Here is a 14,172-nt window from a genome sequence, read left to right on the forward strand (position 1 = left end):
TCTCTACAGATTACACAATACCAGGATCTTGTTGGACCCAAAGCGCTTACGGAGTGTGCCAAATCACGTCATTTCAACGAAAAAGCAGGCTCTTAATCCCTGGCCCTCGGGTCAGTGGGCATATATTAAACATTTGACTCATGCATCACAATCTAGGATTTGAATCGGAATTTAACATCGGTGTGATGGCTCCTCTCTGATTATCATTGAACATATCTTGAGGATTCCATCATATGCAAGCAGGCCACGTGAGTGGAAACGAACAAATCCGATCGAATTGGAGACGCTTCGAACTGATTTCCACACACGCGAATTGATCTATTGGTCGGTTTCCTCGCCAATTTGGAGGCGAGTCACGTTTCGGTCTGCACTCTGGCGCTCCTCCAGCTCTTTCTCCTCCAAGTTTGAGGACATGTTCAAGGAGGAGGATACAATGAGGTCGGGGCAAGGCGAGGGATTGACTCTCGTTGACCAGGACGCTGGATCGAATTGGAGACGCTTCGAACTGATTTCCACACACGCGAATTGATCTATTGGTCGGTTTCCTCGCCAATTTGGAGGCGAGTCACGTTTCGATCTGCACTCTGGCGCTCCTCCAGCTCTTTCTCCTCCAAGTTCGAGGACATGTTCAAGGAGGAGGATACAATGAGGTCGGGGCAAGGCGAGGGATTGACTCTCGTTGACCAGGACGCTGGATAATGCCGTTGGATTTCCGGCGAGATCATCCCCGCCAGTTCCTCGGGGGTCTCTTCTCTTAGTGGGATGGGGGTGGGGCCGTTCAAGTTGGAGGATCCGGAGACGATACTCACACTCGTGGTGGTCGATGGGGTTGAGGACGAGTTGGACGGGCATGGCTTGTCACTTTTTAAGCCCTAAAAGAAGAAAATGTCAGAGTTCAATCATAAATAGCTCAAGGGATTTGTGTGTTACGAGACTAATTGGCTAGCCAGGCGGCGCTCTTTAGCATGGCTTAATTCGTCATCTCATTACACACGCCTGTACAAGATGTGCACAGAGGTTTACCGAAATGCGGTCATAATCCGGATCTGATGACCAACAAAAAGGTCTACATTATCACTCTTTTTTTGAGCTGGCGAAGAAAACGAAAGCAAAACAGAGCGAAAGTGGATCGCTGATCTGTTCCCAGGCCTAATCATTTCCAAGATAGCTGAACAAGAGGATCAATTGCTAATATATTCACCTTTAAAGGATTGCCAAACAAGCCCATGACATAAGCTTACGTAATATATTGTGAGCAAAACCACTGGGCCAAGTTACTTGCAGGGGCAAGTAAGTATGACCAAAAGTTGGCCTTTTTCAAACGAGATATAACAGATCGGTGGACGTAACATCCTCTCCAATATGTTCAATTTCATCGAGACAAAAGGGTTACAAGCTAACGTTCCGATCTCTATGTATAGTAGTGATACACACTTTTATACGAATTTAACGAATTGACAGAACCGAGAGTTTCAATCAGGGTTATTTTCATTAAATCAATTGTCTCTTTCGCATATCATGAAAACATTTTGCTGGAAACACAAAAAGTGGTAATCTGGAGTACTGTAATGGGAAAGCACCACTCCATGTATACATGAATGGAATTAGCTATATGCCTAATTAATATGATACATTTGTGGTATATTATGTGACTCCTTTTTTTGCAAATCCTTTGGAAATATTTTGATCTTCCCATCAATCAACAAATATTAATGATTGACTGTGGCGATATCAATGGTTGAAGGTTGTGCCTTTTGGATTTCTAGAGTTTTCGTTTTTTTTAACTGAAAATGTTGTGTTCGACCATGGACGACGTTACACTGGACATATTTGACGCCGCCAAAAATACCCTAATAGTCTAACGGAAATTTTAGAAACCACTGAACTCAACCTCCCGAACAGAACTTCGGGGAAAAAATCATGGTCAAGCTCTCCAAGCGAGGCAAACTCCCTCGCTGTAAACATTCGAAATCATAGGGAGGAACATGGAACATGGTGTTAAGCAGTAGGTGGAGGAATTCCTGTCTACCAGGATTTTTTTCCTACTATTCAAGTTTTTCAGCTGTCTTAGTTAAGTTGAGGTAAACGGGTGATAAAAGATGGACGAACCATGAAATTTGACTTGTTCGAGTAAAAATTACAAGTGACAAGAATTCGTGTAAAGTTCCAAAATATTTTTGATGTGAGTGGTTGCCAGAACATCCAAGCACTCATTGAAAGTGAATCAGACGTGTTTTATTAACTACAGAGCGAAAAAGGGGCCAACAACAACTACACGATCCTGGAATTCCAATGTCAATCATCTTGAACTATAAACAACAATATACGTGAAAATTGGACTATATTGACAGGAAATGATCAGCAATAACCTCTTAAACAAAATGGAGGGTGAAAACCGATCCAAGGTAAGGCCTAACTCCTCGTTTTAGCCCCGTTTCCTAATAATGAGATCAAAGCCTACCGGGGTGTACGGCGACAATTTGATAGACCTCCAGTTAAATTGAGACCACCATGGTTCGACCTAATTTCCATGATACACATTAAGGTGAAGTTTGATCAGACAATTAATTACAAGAGACAAGGGCATGATGATTGAATGGTTGTACGGACACATCCAATGGACGGTCCTGAAGCTGAGAACATGGAATGGATGCGATTACTTTTTGAAAGAGTCCTAAAAAGCAAAAAGCCAAAGTAATTTCAAATAAAACCCCATCCAGGCCTACAATCAATGACTTGTTTCATTTCATTTTTTTTTTTTTAATATTCTTATAAAAACAAGAAACCGAGTAACGAGTAATACTGTACTCCTGAAACGATGACCTTTGGGTCCAACACATAATTTCCCTTGGGTACTCAAAAGAGTGCGAAACAAATGGCAAATTTTTGAAAGTATATCTTCGACAGCCAATTGGATGTGTTATCCAAGACGGATGGGGAAAGCCTAATTGGCTTCCTCGAACTCCATTGGAGCGGATGTTCAAGATTATGTCGTAACCCCAGAGCGACGCATGTTCTTAAAACACTTGATTAGGAACATTGATCGGTGGTTTTAGTTGTCCGTTTTTAAACAGCCCTGATGATGTGACAAGATGTACGTGCAAAAGTGCAAAATTAGACAAGTTAAAGAAGCTTCTCCCAGATGCAATAACTTCGCGACGCCGTCTTGAAATCGCAACGATGCAATCAATCATTTTAGTCATTCAAGCCATGTTATAGAAACCAGATCAACGTAGATTGTTAAGTTGAACAAGTCGTTTTTATTTGGCCAGTAATCCGCAGAGTGACCAAGATTTTACTGCTTCAAGAAAGTTTGGGTGTAGTTTCAGCAGTTTTGAGTTTTGGCTTGAAGACNCCGCAGAGTGACCAAGATTTTACTGCTTCAAGAAAGTTTGGGTGTAGTTTCAGCAGTTTTGAGTTTTGGCTTGAAGACTAGAATTGAGAATTGGCTCCCTCATTCAAAGATTTTGGTTAATGGTAGTGATGGGATCCAATCAAATTTCAAATTGAAGGTTGCTAGAAAACTTGGAAAGTGAAATCACCAACCGATTCCATCGTAACCTTTGGCCCAATTTTTCGTCTCTTTTTATCACATAATGCGTTCGAATTTGCCGCTCTAGGGCACCATCGCCGTTTGTCGCCGTTTGTCGCCGTTTGTGTATGCAACACTTCAAAAATGGTTGTGTTCTCGAACATGATTTGCCAAAAGTGAATGAGAAATGTCAATCCTTATCCTGCCATTACCCACCAACCATGCTAGGAAACATTCTTGTCTCGAACTAACGCTTCGCTTCTTGCATCCCGAGGCAAGCTGAATTGGAAAGTTCCGGGGGACTGTCATTTTTTTTTGGGTGGAATTGTGTGTGGGACGCCATTCAATGCTTTATGCATATTTGGTACCTCATGGTTTGACCAACACAAAGCTGTATCGAAGGCTGTTGGAACAAGTTTGTTAACCAGAGAAGCAAATGACATCTATTTGTTAATACATCCTGAAAGAGCTGGTGAAAAAAAACTGCATTCTCTGAAGAGCTCAAAAGCAATTCCTTGATTCCGGCTTGAATTGTTAAGTACAATAATTTGCCGCTAGAAGAGAAGGCTGATGATGAGAACTTGATGGCTTCTCTCTCTTCCTTTCCCTCTTTCTCTTTCTCCCTATTCCTGAATCATTGAAAGGAAACGAATGGAGACTGATGCTGCTTATACCTAAAAGCATTTTTTTTATTTGCCATTAAACACCCACTTTTCAGTTCTTTATTATTGAACACAAGCATTTACCGGGTGCGCAAACGGCGACAAACGGCGACGGTGCCCTAGAGCGGCAAATTCGAACGCATTATGTGAGCAATTTTTTTTCCCGTTATGACTTACGAGGAACTCATTCCCTGTCTCGGTAAATAAAACCCGAAGAGAATGTTGGAAAAAAGAGACGAAAAATTGGGCCAAAGGTTACGATGGAATCGGTTGGTGCTTTCACTTTCCAAGTTTTCTAGCAACCTTGAATTTGACATTTGATTGGATTCCATCACTACCATTAACCAAAATCTTTGAATGAGGGAGCCAATTCTCAATGCTAGTCTTCAAGCCAAAACTCAAAACTGCTGAAACTACACCCAAACTTTCTTGAAGCAGTAAAATCTTGGTCACTCTGCGGATTACTGGCCAAATAAAAACGACTTGTTCAACTTCACATTTAATTAGAAAGTTGAGATTGCCAACCGAGTTATAAGGTTACAACATCGACCGAGGCTTTATTGTTCCCTACGGATTTTATATCTTAAAAAGTTGGTTGGTTAATCCTAAAGCCATTGCAAACTTGAGTGTTCACAAGCGAAGCGTTAATATGAGTTTTGTAATAAACTCGTTGTTTTCTTTCGCTCTTTAGACTTGACCCGAATGGTGGGGGTCATCAAGCATTATGCAAGAATAAACCTCTTTTAAAACTGCCAATTGAACACTATTAAGCACCCTCACATGTTCTCCAAGCCATTAATGGTGTCAAAATGAATGTTGGCACATTTGTGGGTACTTTTTGAAGTCTGGGTGAAGTATAATATACGTGAGTAACTCGCTCCCATATGCACTTATCGGCTCAGACTTGAGAGTAAAATTGTCTTCATATCGTACAGTACTTGACATGCTACTTTTGTACAGTACAAAAACATTACCTACTTTTTGAATGGCCATGGTCGATTTTTCTATGGGTCAGTCAAACTATAAACCAGTAATTTTGGAGCATTGTAATATTTGGAGAGACTGACGTCATTGTTAGTCGTTTTCTGTAATTGATCGGGAATGACGAATAGCCTCAATGCCCACGAACAAAATCAGTCGATTAGTCCATTAACATTGGTGTTTCTCTGTCCTGCTTTCTCGCTGAACATTTCATGCAAGATCTATAGGGCCAATAGCGGTAGATCTGGGTTCATGATTTGACCATCGAAAAGGTCAGGAAAATCGTTGATCGTACTCGGATGAATGATCCAATTGTCATGAATTCTTCAACAGATGATTGATGTTGGCTCCAACCAATTAGATCATCAAATGCCAAGCGAGTCATACCTCCACATATCTAAGACGGTGCCTACATGTGCCTACACACCTGAATAGAGCTAAGACTGAGACAAAGAGCTATAACCACCGACAATATTATGACAAGATTTGGTCTGTGCCTTAACCACTAACGAACTTCGTGTAGTTTTACCTTATTGTTTCCGGTCTTCACCCCAGCCGATAAGCCCTCCTCAATGCAAGTGGGTGGGGCATTCACCATCAATGTACAGCTGCCCGTCTCATCTATGAAGCTGACGTTATCATCGAATCGCACGCGATCGTTCCCAGTGAGCGCCAGAGCCGCGGCCTCCGTATCCTCCGCATCCTCGCTCAGTTGCCGTTCCAGATGGGGCACATTGCTATTGGTTCGTCGGCGTCCGGATCGGCGGACGATGTCCTCGTGCCCACTGGATCGGCAACTGGCCGTGGGCGAGAGGGATCGGGGCAATTGCGAAGGCACCGACCCCAGGGGCAGAGAGCGGAGTGAGATTTCATCACCAGATGCGGGCAAGATATCCGAGGGATCGCCTCCAGTGCGGAAACTGTTCACTGATTGGGTGTCGGTCTTATAGGCCAGAATGGATCCGGCCAGGGCTCGAGTGCTGGCTCCATCTTGATTGGGGTCCGTCAGCGAGGCGGTTTCTGACAAGCCCTCCGTGGAGCTGGAGGCGCCCGAGTATTTCTTTCGGGCTCCACCCTGACAATCCGAGCCCACTTCAAGACCGCCTCGGCCCTGCGAACTACGGGGATAATGATGGTGGTGATGTTGGTGATGTTGGTGGTGATGGTGGTGGTGATGATTGTTGGCTTTGTCGCCGCTGGCGCCTCCACTTCCCCCTCTTTGGCAAGTGAAGGACACGCCCCGAATGGACGTGACTCCGCCCATCAAGACCGAGGACGAGGCCAAGGACACGGTCCTCGAGGTGCCGGCCACGGCCGTGTTTGAGGCCGACTCCCGATCGGCCTCGTGGTCCAAATGTGAGGTCGATCCCATGGACATACTCCGACCCAGACTCATTTCCCCTATGGATGGGTTCCAGTTGGCACTCGGGCCCGTGGCTGTTGAATAGTTATCCATCACTGAAAGCATTAAGTCAAAGAATAATGGATCCTCCGAGGGAGTACTTGGAAACTTGGGAGCTCGTGCCAGTCAAAGGCCAACAAGGCAATGGAAATCTGGAGCGATTCGTATATCTATCGAGAGCGATCGGACCGGCCACTTCACCCCGGATGAATGTTCTGTTCATGCATCCCATAATCAAGCCGAAACAGTTTCAATTCAATCTCTTCGTACATAGTAAGCAACAGAAAGTGTAGTTCTTGGCTCCCCAAAAGAGTTGGAAACAAACACAGGCCATAGACCCGAGGTCAAGTACCACTAATGCAAACATTCAAGGTGTCAATAATGCAATAATTTTAGCCCTCATTGGGCCGGCGAAGCGACAACAAACGCTCAAAATGTACCCATCTAGTTTGATCTTGAGGTGATAGACAAAGAAGAGGCAAAAAAAAAAATAGGAATCGAGTGCGGATTTACTGTTTTTCATCTGATTTTTTAACATGGATGGGCACAGGACAGTGGCTGAAGATTTTTGCATCAACGTGTTTCTTGGTTCTAGTAAGAAGTTGAAACGTTGGTACTTTGGAGATTTATCTTAGAGTAGATTTGTTGCCAACGTTTGGCTAATTCGTCAGCCAAAGGGGCGCTTTGGATGAATTAAGAGGTGCTCTCTACTTATTGATCAACCACTCTATTGGCTTAACAGGCTGCGCGTAACAGGATCCTTCAACTAATGATAAGCCTCTGGTCATAGGGTACGTACGACAGAACCATCAAGCCGGGGGGGTCCCCTTTTGAAAAGGGGGCTTGAATCTGACAATCCTAGATTAGGGATACATCTCAAGTGTCTGAAGTGGGCCCTTGAAATCGCTCAAAAGGGCACAAAACATGTGCCAATATTGTCGCACTGTTTAGGTTCGAACCCCACATCCGAAGCAAAGGCCGGACTTAGCACTTACCCATGGGTCTAAAAGGCATGTGACTCAGGTCGGTATCGGGGTTGAGTTCCTCGTCCACGTCAATGGAGACGCCATTGGAACTGGTGGACACTCCGCAGCCTTCAGAGCGACACAGCGAGATGGGCACGACCCCATACACGTAAGCTAACAAGATGGGCACGCCGATGCTCACGGCCAAGGCGGCGATCACAGGGGACACGATCACCTAAACGAGAATCGGGAACGCTAAATGAAGACACTCTCAATCAGCAGTCCTGGACATTCATCATTCCGGATTGGGAATCGTCATTGAAAGAGTGACTGAAGCGGTCAGTCAGGAGACTTACGGAGGCGCTGACGCCGCTGGCGATGATCAGGTTCCGTTTGTGGATAGGGGCCTTGTTGTACTGGGCGTAGAGCTTTCGGCCCACCCACACCGGGATTCCGATGATCATGGCCGGGATGGAGATGCCCGCTAGGAGCGCGATGCCCACGGGGGCGCCCACCAGGGTACCGAGCTGCCAGAGGAGCTTCTTCTTCCGTGACCAGGGCTTCTTGCCCCAAAAGGTGCAGCCCGAGGGCGAGAGATAATGCAGGTCGCTGATCTCCTTCATGCACAGCCAGCAAAACTCGACCCCGCACACCGAGCACGTCATGTGATTGCACGAGCCGTCGTCCATTTTCACGATCAGAACATCACACCGCGGGCAGACCTGCACACCACAACCAGAATGAATGATGAATGAGTAAATGAATGAATGGGGGCAAATGTCGCACACTCCCAAGCGATCCCGAGGGAGACCCGTGGAATGATTGCTTATCCATCATTGTACGGGGGAACTATCTATATACAAACTAAAGCATGTTCATGTGAAAGCTACGTCCTGACCTAAAAAAGGGACGCTCATGTTTCGTCACATCCCGTCAGATGAAAAGGTGAGAACAAAAAAAAAATCTAAAATAAATAAATAGTTATCAAATCTTTCGGACAGGCTTATGATTTAAAAAGCCGTCTCTTTTTGATCTTTTACATGGAAACAAGGGTGGATATTTTCCAAATTTGAATAGGTTTGAAATTGGATCGCGGGATAAAACAATTCCCTGTTTGCAAGGATATGAATTGTCTTTCTTATTGGAAGATGCCGATCCTCCAACAAACGGAACGGGCTTGTGATCATTTTTCTTCGGAAATCACAATGGTTTAGAAACGCGAGTCTCAAGCCCAATGAGTGGGGCAAATGAGACTGTATGTACCAATTATGTACCAATTATGTACCAATTCATTCCCAAACAATCAACGCCCGTGTAACTGTCCTAATCATTGGCCATTCTTCGACTAGAACCATCATTTCAAATACGGCGTTTCCCGTCATTTTGGGCCGGGCTCCAGCTCAGTCATTCCCTAAACCATCAGATTGCCGTTTCCTTCCCGACCGACATTCCTTGGCGTCGATCCGGAAAACCTTTCTTTCAAAACCGATTAATGAGCTTTGAAGTCTCGAGGAGTCTCGAGGAGTCTCGAGTCACGAGTCACATGTGCCAGTAAAGCTCTGATTTTGAGAAAGCGGAAGTGGAGAGTCTTCCTAAAGATCACTTTTTACCTTAAGAATGCGATCACCCTAAAACATATTCTATTCTTGCTCCTTGTACACCACATGTACCTTGACTTCCGAGGGGTTTTGAGGGCCTCGCGAGTCGGCTTGCCCGCTAAATGAGACCGTGGAGGCGTTCATCATGCTCATCATGAGCGATCCCGGCTGGGCGTGGCCACCCTGCCTTTGGGCTCTGGCCATATCACAAGTCTGATTGGGATGCCATTCGGCCTTGCAATGGTAGCAGAAACTGAATCCACATCCGGGTCGTTCGCACGTGATCTTTGGACAGGAAGCACAGCCTGCCGCAATCACGGCGAAGGTGCAATTCGGCCCCGGACACCATCGCGTGTCCGGGTCCGTGGCCAAAATGCGGCGCAGCATCAGGAACTCGTATAAATGCTGGAGATTACTGTTCCGATCACCGATGAAAAGCTCGATGTCTGGAAGAGAAGAGCAAGGGAGAATGAGATCATTTTGAGCCATATTGAGCGACTTACTCTCAATGCCGATCAGAACCATAGGTAGGAGATTAAATATGCCTGAGGCTAGTCAAAGAAACACAAGCCACGAGAAGCCACTCAGCAGGCTTAAATGACGGTTTGAACCACTTCACACAGCACGATATAGAAATGAGCCTCACTCCATGGGTGGTAAGTCAAGGACAAGCTCTCTCTCTTTCTCTCTCTGCATTTACCCTGCTAATAATCTCCTTTAATTCCGTGGGCGGATGCAACCAATACATGAATGGCTGTTGTTTGAAATCCCCCCCTGGTTCAATCCTCTTTGCTTTAATGCAAAAATGTCATTTTATCAAGGTTTTGTGCCTTCCCCTTGCTCATTCTAGATGGATGCATTGCTCCTATTCTGTTAACGTCTTGGTTAGATTATCATATCTAATTTTGACCTGCATTAAACAAATATTATTAGTTAAGACATCAAGTGGAACCTTCCAACATTCATCACACAAGTGACCGCTGAGTCGCTGACTGCTATGACGATATAAAGTTAGTGATTTTATTCAGCCCTATCTGGGTTACTCGCGGGAATTTAGAAGAAGTCATGCGATTCAATAAATCATCACGGGAGGTTGAAACCCTTGGGAAACCCGCTCAATGTGGTTCAATAGGCGATCTCAATCTTGCTTAGACCAAACCACGTGCTTTTGATCCAAATTGCGATGCAATGAGACCAAATATGTTTTTGCCTATGCATCTCTCCATAGGTATAAGTCTATAAGAAATTTCGTTTCCTTTGGCCCTTCAATTTGTACCAATGAGGCTCGATATCTTTTCTTTTTTGAGGAGTAAAAGTCAAAATGAAAAACAATATTGAGCTCAGATTGAAAACACGGAGCTTAATCACTTTGAGGATTAATTGACGCTCACGCTAGTCAAGGTGGCTGATATTTGGAATGCTCACATAGTCGCCGGTTAGTGGCCCTCTCAATGTGGTTCAATGAAGATTCACTTTTCATCTTCTTTTTTTTGGTTACAGAATCTCTGGAAAAAATCACTAAGATACAACACCGCGAACTTTGACTTGGCTAGATGCTTTGGTTTAGAGGCTTGCCTCTGGGTAAGAACTGTATTGGCATGTATAGAGATGAGAAAAACATCAACTACTTGTTTGTATTTTCCCCTCTATATAGTGTTTAGGAATTTACTAGGGATTATTTCTATGGCAATCGAGCTTTTTTTTAGCTCGAAAATAACCCCACTCCAGGATTTTCGCGAGCTGACCCTCTGGTCACCCAGCCTATTTGGACCGGAATTGAATCGAATACTTGAGACTTTAGCGGTACCCGGGCAATAATAAAATGAAATACTAATTAAAAATAAAACAATTACAACATGAAGGAACTGTTGGCACCATTGGCATGCCTGAATGCAATTTCCTGAAGGAGACGTGGCGTAGTGTCCTAGAGTGAAACAGGTCCCCGGTTCGATTCTCCTTCACGCCCGGACCACCTCTTCCTTGGAAGGACACTTTAAAATGTCAATCGGACCCACAGATGGTTACCAAACTGATGCGGTCGTTGAGCCTACCTATCAGAAGCAATTAGTGATGGCTGGCTGGGCCGGACGGTCAAGGCTCTCCCTTTCGACCTTAGCAGCCGCCAATTTAAACAATTAAGCTGAAGATGGAGGTGTGGAGGTCAATCCCAATTAAGCTGCGAAGAGGCATCAGGATATGTCCGTCCCGACATCCATTCAACCTCGGAAGAGTTGGTCACCGAGGTTCCGGTGGAACTTCTTCAACGAGCTCGAGCTTAATTGCACCCTCCATACATGTCTTACCATTGGGATGAAGCGGTTCCACACATTGCGGACACCGGACGTTGACTCGACCCTCTTGGAGCTCAATCTTGACGTAGATTTGTAGACAATCGAAACAGAACAGATGATGGCAATTCCGGAGACTAGGAAACTCGGTCAAAGGTAAACTGACCAAGCACAGGGAGCACTCGCGCATCTGTCAAAGCACAAAACCGAAACATCAATCCATGGCCCATGCTCTACCCGGTTGAGTGAAACCGGGGCGGGCTTACGCAGAAACTTACCGCGCGTCCATCGGCTCCCACGAAGGAGGCCGGATAATGGGCGGACGAGGGTCCGGCCGACCCGCCCGCTAAGCTGGAAGCGCAGGATGAGCTGGGATAAGGGGCGTGGCTGTCGCCTCGCCAATCGCGACCATTCATTCCGGCGGACGAGGCCGAGGACGGGTGGGTGACGGATCGCTCGGAGGTGGAATCGGGCGGGAAAAAAGGCCGAGATCGCGTGGACGAGGGCGTGGTGGCGTTGGTGCGCGAGCCACCCTCTTCCAGCCCCGCCCCATTGCGATGAGGGTGGGCCGGGCGGCGGGAGCGCGAGGGCCAAGCCGAGGTTAAGGGCTGGCCCCAAGGAGGCGGGAGCAGTGGATGGCCGTCGAACAGCCGCCTGAGCGAAAATCTGCGGAAATAAACGAGCCGGTCATAACCGATCACGGTTGGGGGGTCCAATCCGGGGACGAATGGCACTCACCGAGCGGGCCGGCGGCCTCGCACCGGCGGGCTATCCGGCATGGGTAAAAGCCCGTCAGCCCCAGGCGAGGCCGAGGGACGGGACGATCCGGCTAGGCCCGAATGGGCCCGGGCCAGGTCCAGGCGGGTCCGGAAGGGCGGCAGGGCCTTCTTGCGTCGAGGTTGCTCTTCTTTCCGACGATCGGCTTCAAACTTGGCCCGGCGTGGATGGGTGGGCGTGGCAGTCCCGGCCCAGTCTACGGGGGCCGAGGTGGGGCGGGGGGCGGGACTGGGTTGACGGGGAGGGGCGGTCGAGGGGGACGACTTGGGCCAGCCAAACTTCATCTGGGTGGTGGGTGGGGTGGCCACAGGGGGAATCGAAATCCGAGCCCAATCACGGCTCAATCCACGGGTCAGCCGTGCTATGGAGAAACCCGATAAGGAAGGGGGCGATGGGGGGGCGGAAGAGCTCGGGGCCAGGCTAACCGTGGGCCCACAATCTGGAGCCACGTGTCCTCGAGGTCCAGCCTGAGAATTCGAATCCCGGTCCACCGAGGTCAAAGGTCAGGCTGACTGCAATTCTAAAAGAGAGGAAAACGGGTTCAAGTCCCAGAGTCCCATCCGTCTGAGCCATCTTCATGGGCCCAGATGATCGGGGTCCGCCCCGGTTCCGCTCAGACGCCCCAATCCGTGGTCTAGGGCCCAAGGATGATCATGACCACGCCCCAGGCCTGGGCGGGTCCGGGTAAGTTATGGCTAGGTTAGCCCTAGACGCCGGATTGGGGCGTCTGACCGGAACCGGGGACACGGCAGTTGGGATTTCCGACCCGGCCCAGTCGGGGCCCGAGGCTGGAGCCTGTCTTCGTTCGACCCATACCCACCCCTCGTGGCGCCCCCGCCCTCCGTCCGATTGACTGCCTCACCCTGGGCAGTTCTCCCGGGGCTTTGGGCGTGTTCTGATGACTGACTCACCTCAATCTGACCTGGATGGGGCCTGGCCATCAAGGTCGGGCATCAAGGCCATTCCTTCGATGATCGTATCCCTCTCGACTCACTCATTCACTCACTTACTCACTGCATCTCTGCATCATCGCTGAATCGCTGAATCTCAGAGTCCCTGACTGACTGTCTGTCTGTCTGTCTGTCTGTCTGTCCGTCTGTCAGTCAGTCTGACACCCTTGACATGTATGTATTTATCGCTCGACTCGATTGGCTCGCCCGCAGGGTGACGCTCGGATTTGGGATCGTCGGCTGGCCAGTCGCGACTCGCCCCACGCCCTAGCCTACGCCCCGACTAGTCTTGAGCGGGCCTGAGGTCGAGAGAGGTGGATAACAGGGTACATTAGCCCAATAAACCCGCAGCGCTTCCATTTCTTAATAGGGCAAAAATGCTCAATCTAGCTTTTTAACGCCAGTTTGGCCCACCCTACTCTCATGTCTCGACTCTTCTGGACTCTGGACCCTCTGGACTCAATCCCCCTGAATCGACTGAATCATTGAATCACTGAATCACTGAATCATCGTCCGCTCTTGAGCGCTGGCCATGCTGCCACGCGACTGAAACCCGATACCAGGTCAACCCACCTCAGGCCTAGGGCCCTTTCGAGCTCAAAATTGACAGGCTCAAGATGGGTCTGAACTGACAGGCACCAACCTGGACGGGTCAAATGGCCATGGATCCCCACAGAACCTGGGAAGAGAGGCTCTATTGATTCTCGAGGGCTTGAAGGTACTCTCAAGACGCAAATTAAGCCTCTGGGGTCACTACAATTGACCCTAAATCCTGGGTTGGGACAAAGCTCATGAATGCTTTTGAAAACGTACAGTATTAGATAACTGTCATACCTTCGGTAAATACTGTACGGTCCCAACTTCTTTAATATCCCCCAATATCAGCCCAATATTCCCTCAATGTTCACAGTGAATCGTTTCAATCTTATGTCGATTTTCAAATGGGGTGGCCTAAGCCTTGTCAGAGTCCGGAGTGAAGCGAATTAAATATCTATTACTAATTATATCTGTTAAAAA

General features: G+C 47.5%; 1 protein-coding gene across 1 annotated transcript; it reads right to left on the reverse strand.

Annotated features, from left to right (window-relative positions):
* Positions 1-478: 478 nt before the first annotated feature.
* On the reverse strand, positions 479-13,278 carry LOC131883182 (E3 ubiquitin-protein ligase RNF19A-like). Its single transcript, XM_059230571.1, has 9 exons — positions 13,117-13,278; positions 12,167-12,725; positions 11,707-12,094; positions 11,444-11,618; positions 9,213-9,586; positions 7,899-8,264; positions 7,573-7,777; positions 5,705-6,633; positions 479-872 (listed from the first exon to the last, which is right to left on the reverse strand). The coding sequence occupies exons 2-9, from the start codon at positions 12,487-12,489 to the stop codon at positions 531-533; spliced, it is 3,102 nt and encodes a 1,033-aa protein (XP_059086554.1). The 5' UTR covers positions 12,490-12,725; positions 13,117-13,278; the 3' UTR covers positions 479-530.
* Between the last annotated feature and the right edge of the window lie 894 nt (positions 13,279-14,172).

This window comes from Tigriopus californicus, chromosome 7, assembly GCF_007210705.1.
Source record: "Tigriopus californicus strain San Diego chromosome 7, Tcal_SD_v2.1, whole genome shotgun sequence".
Lineage (NCBI taxonomy): Eukaryota > Metazoa > Arthropoda > Copepoda > Harpacticoida > Harpacticidae > Tigriopus > Tigriopus californicus.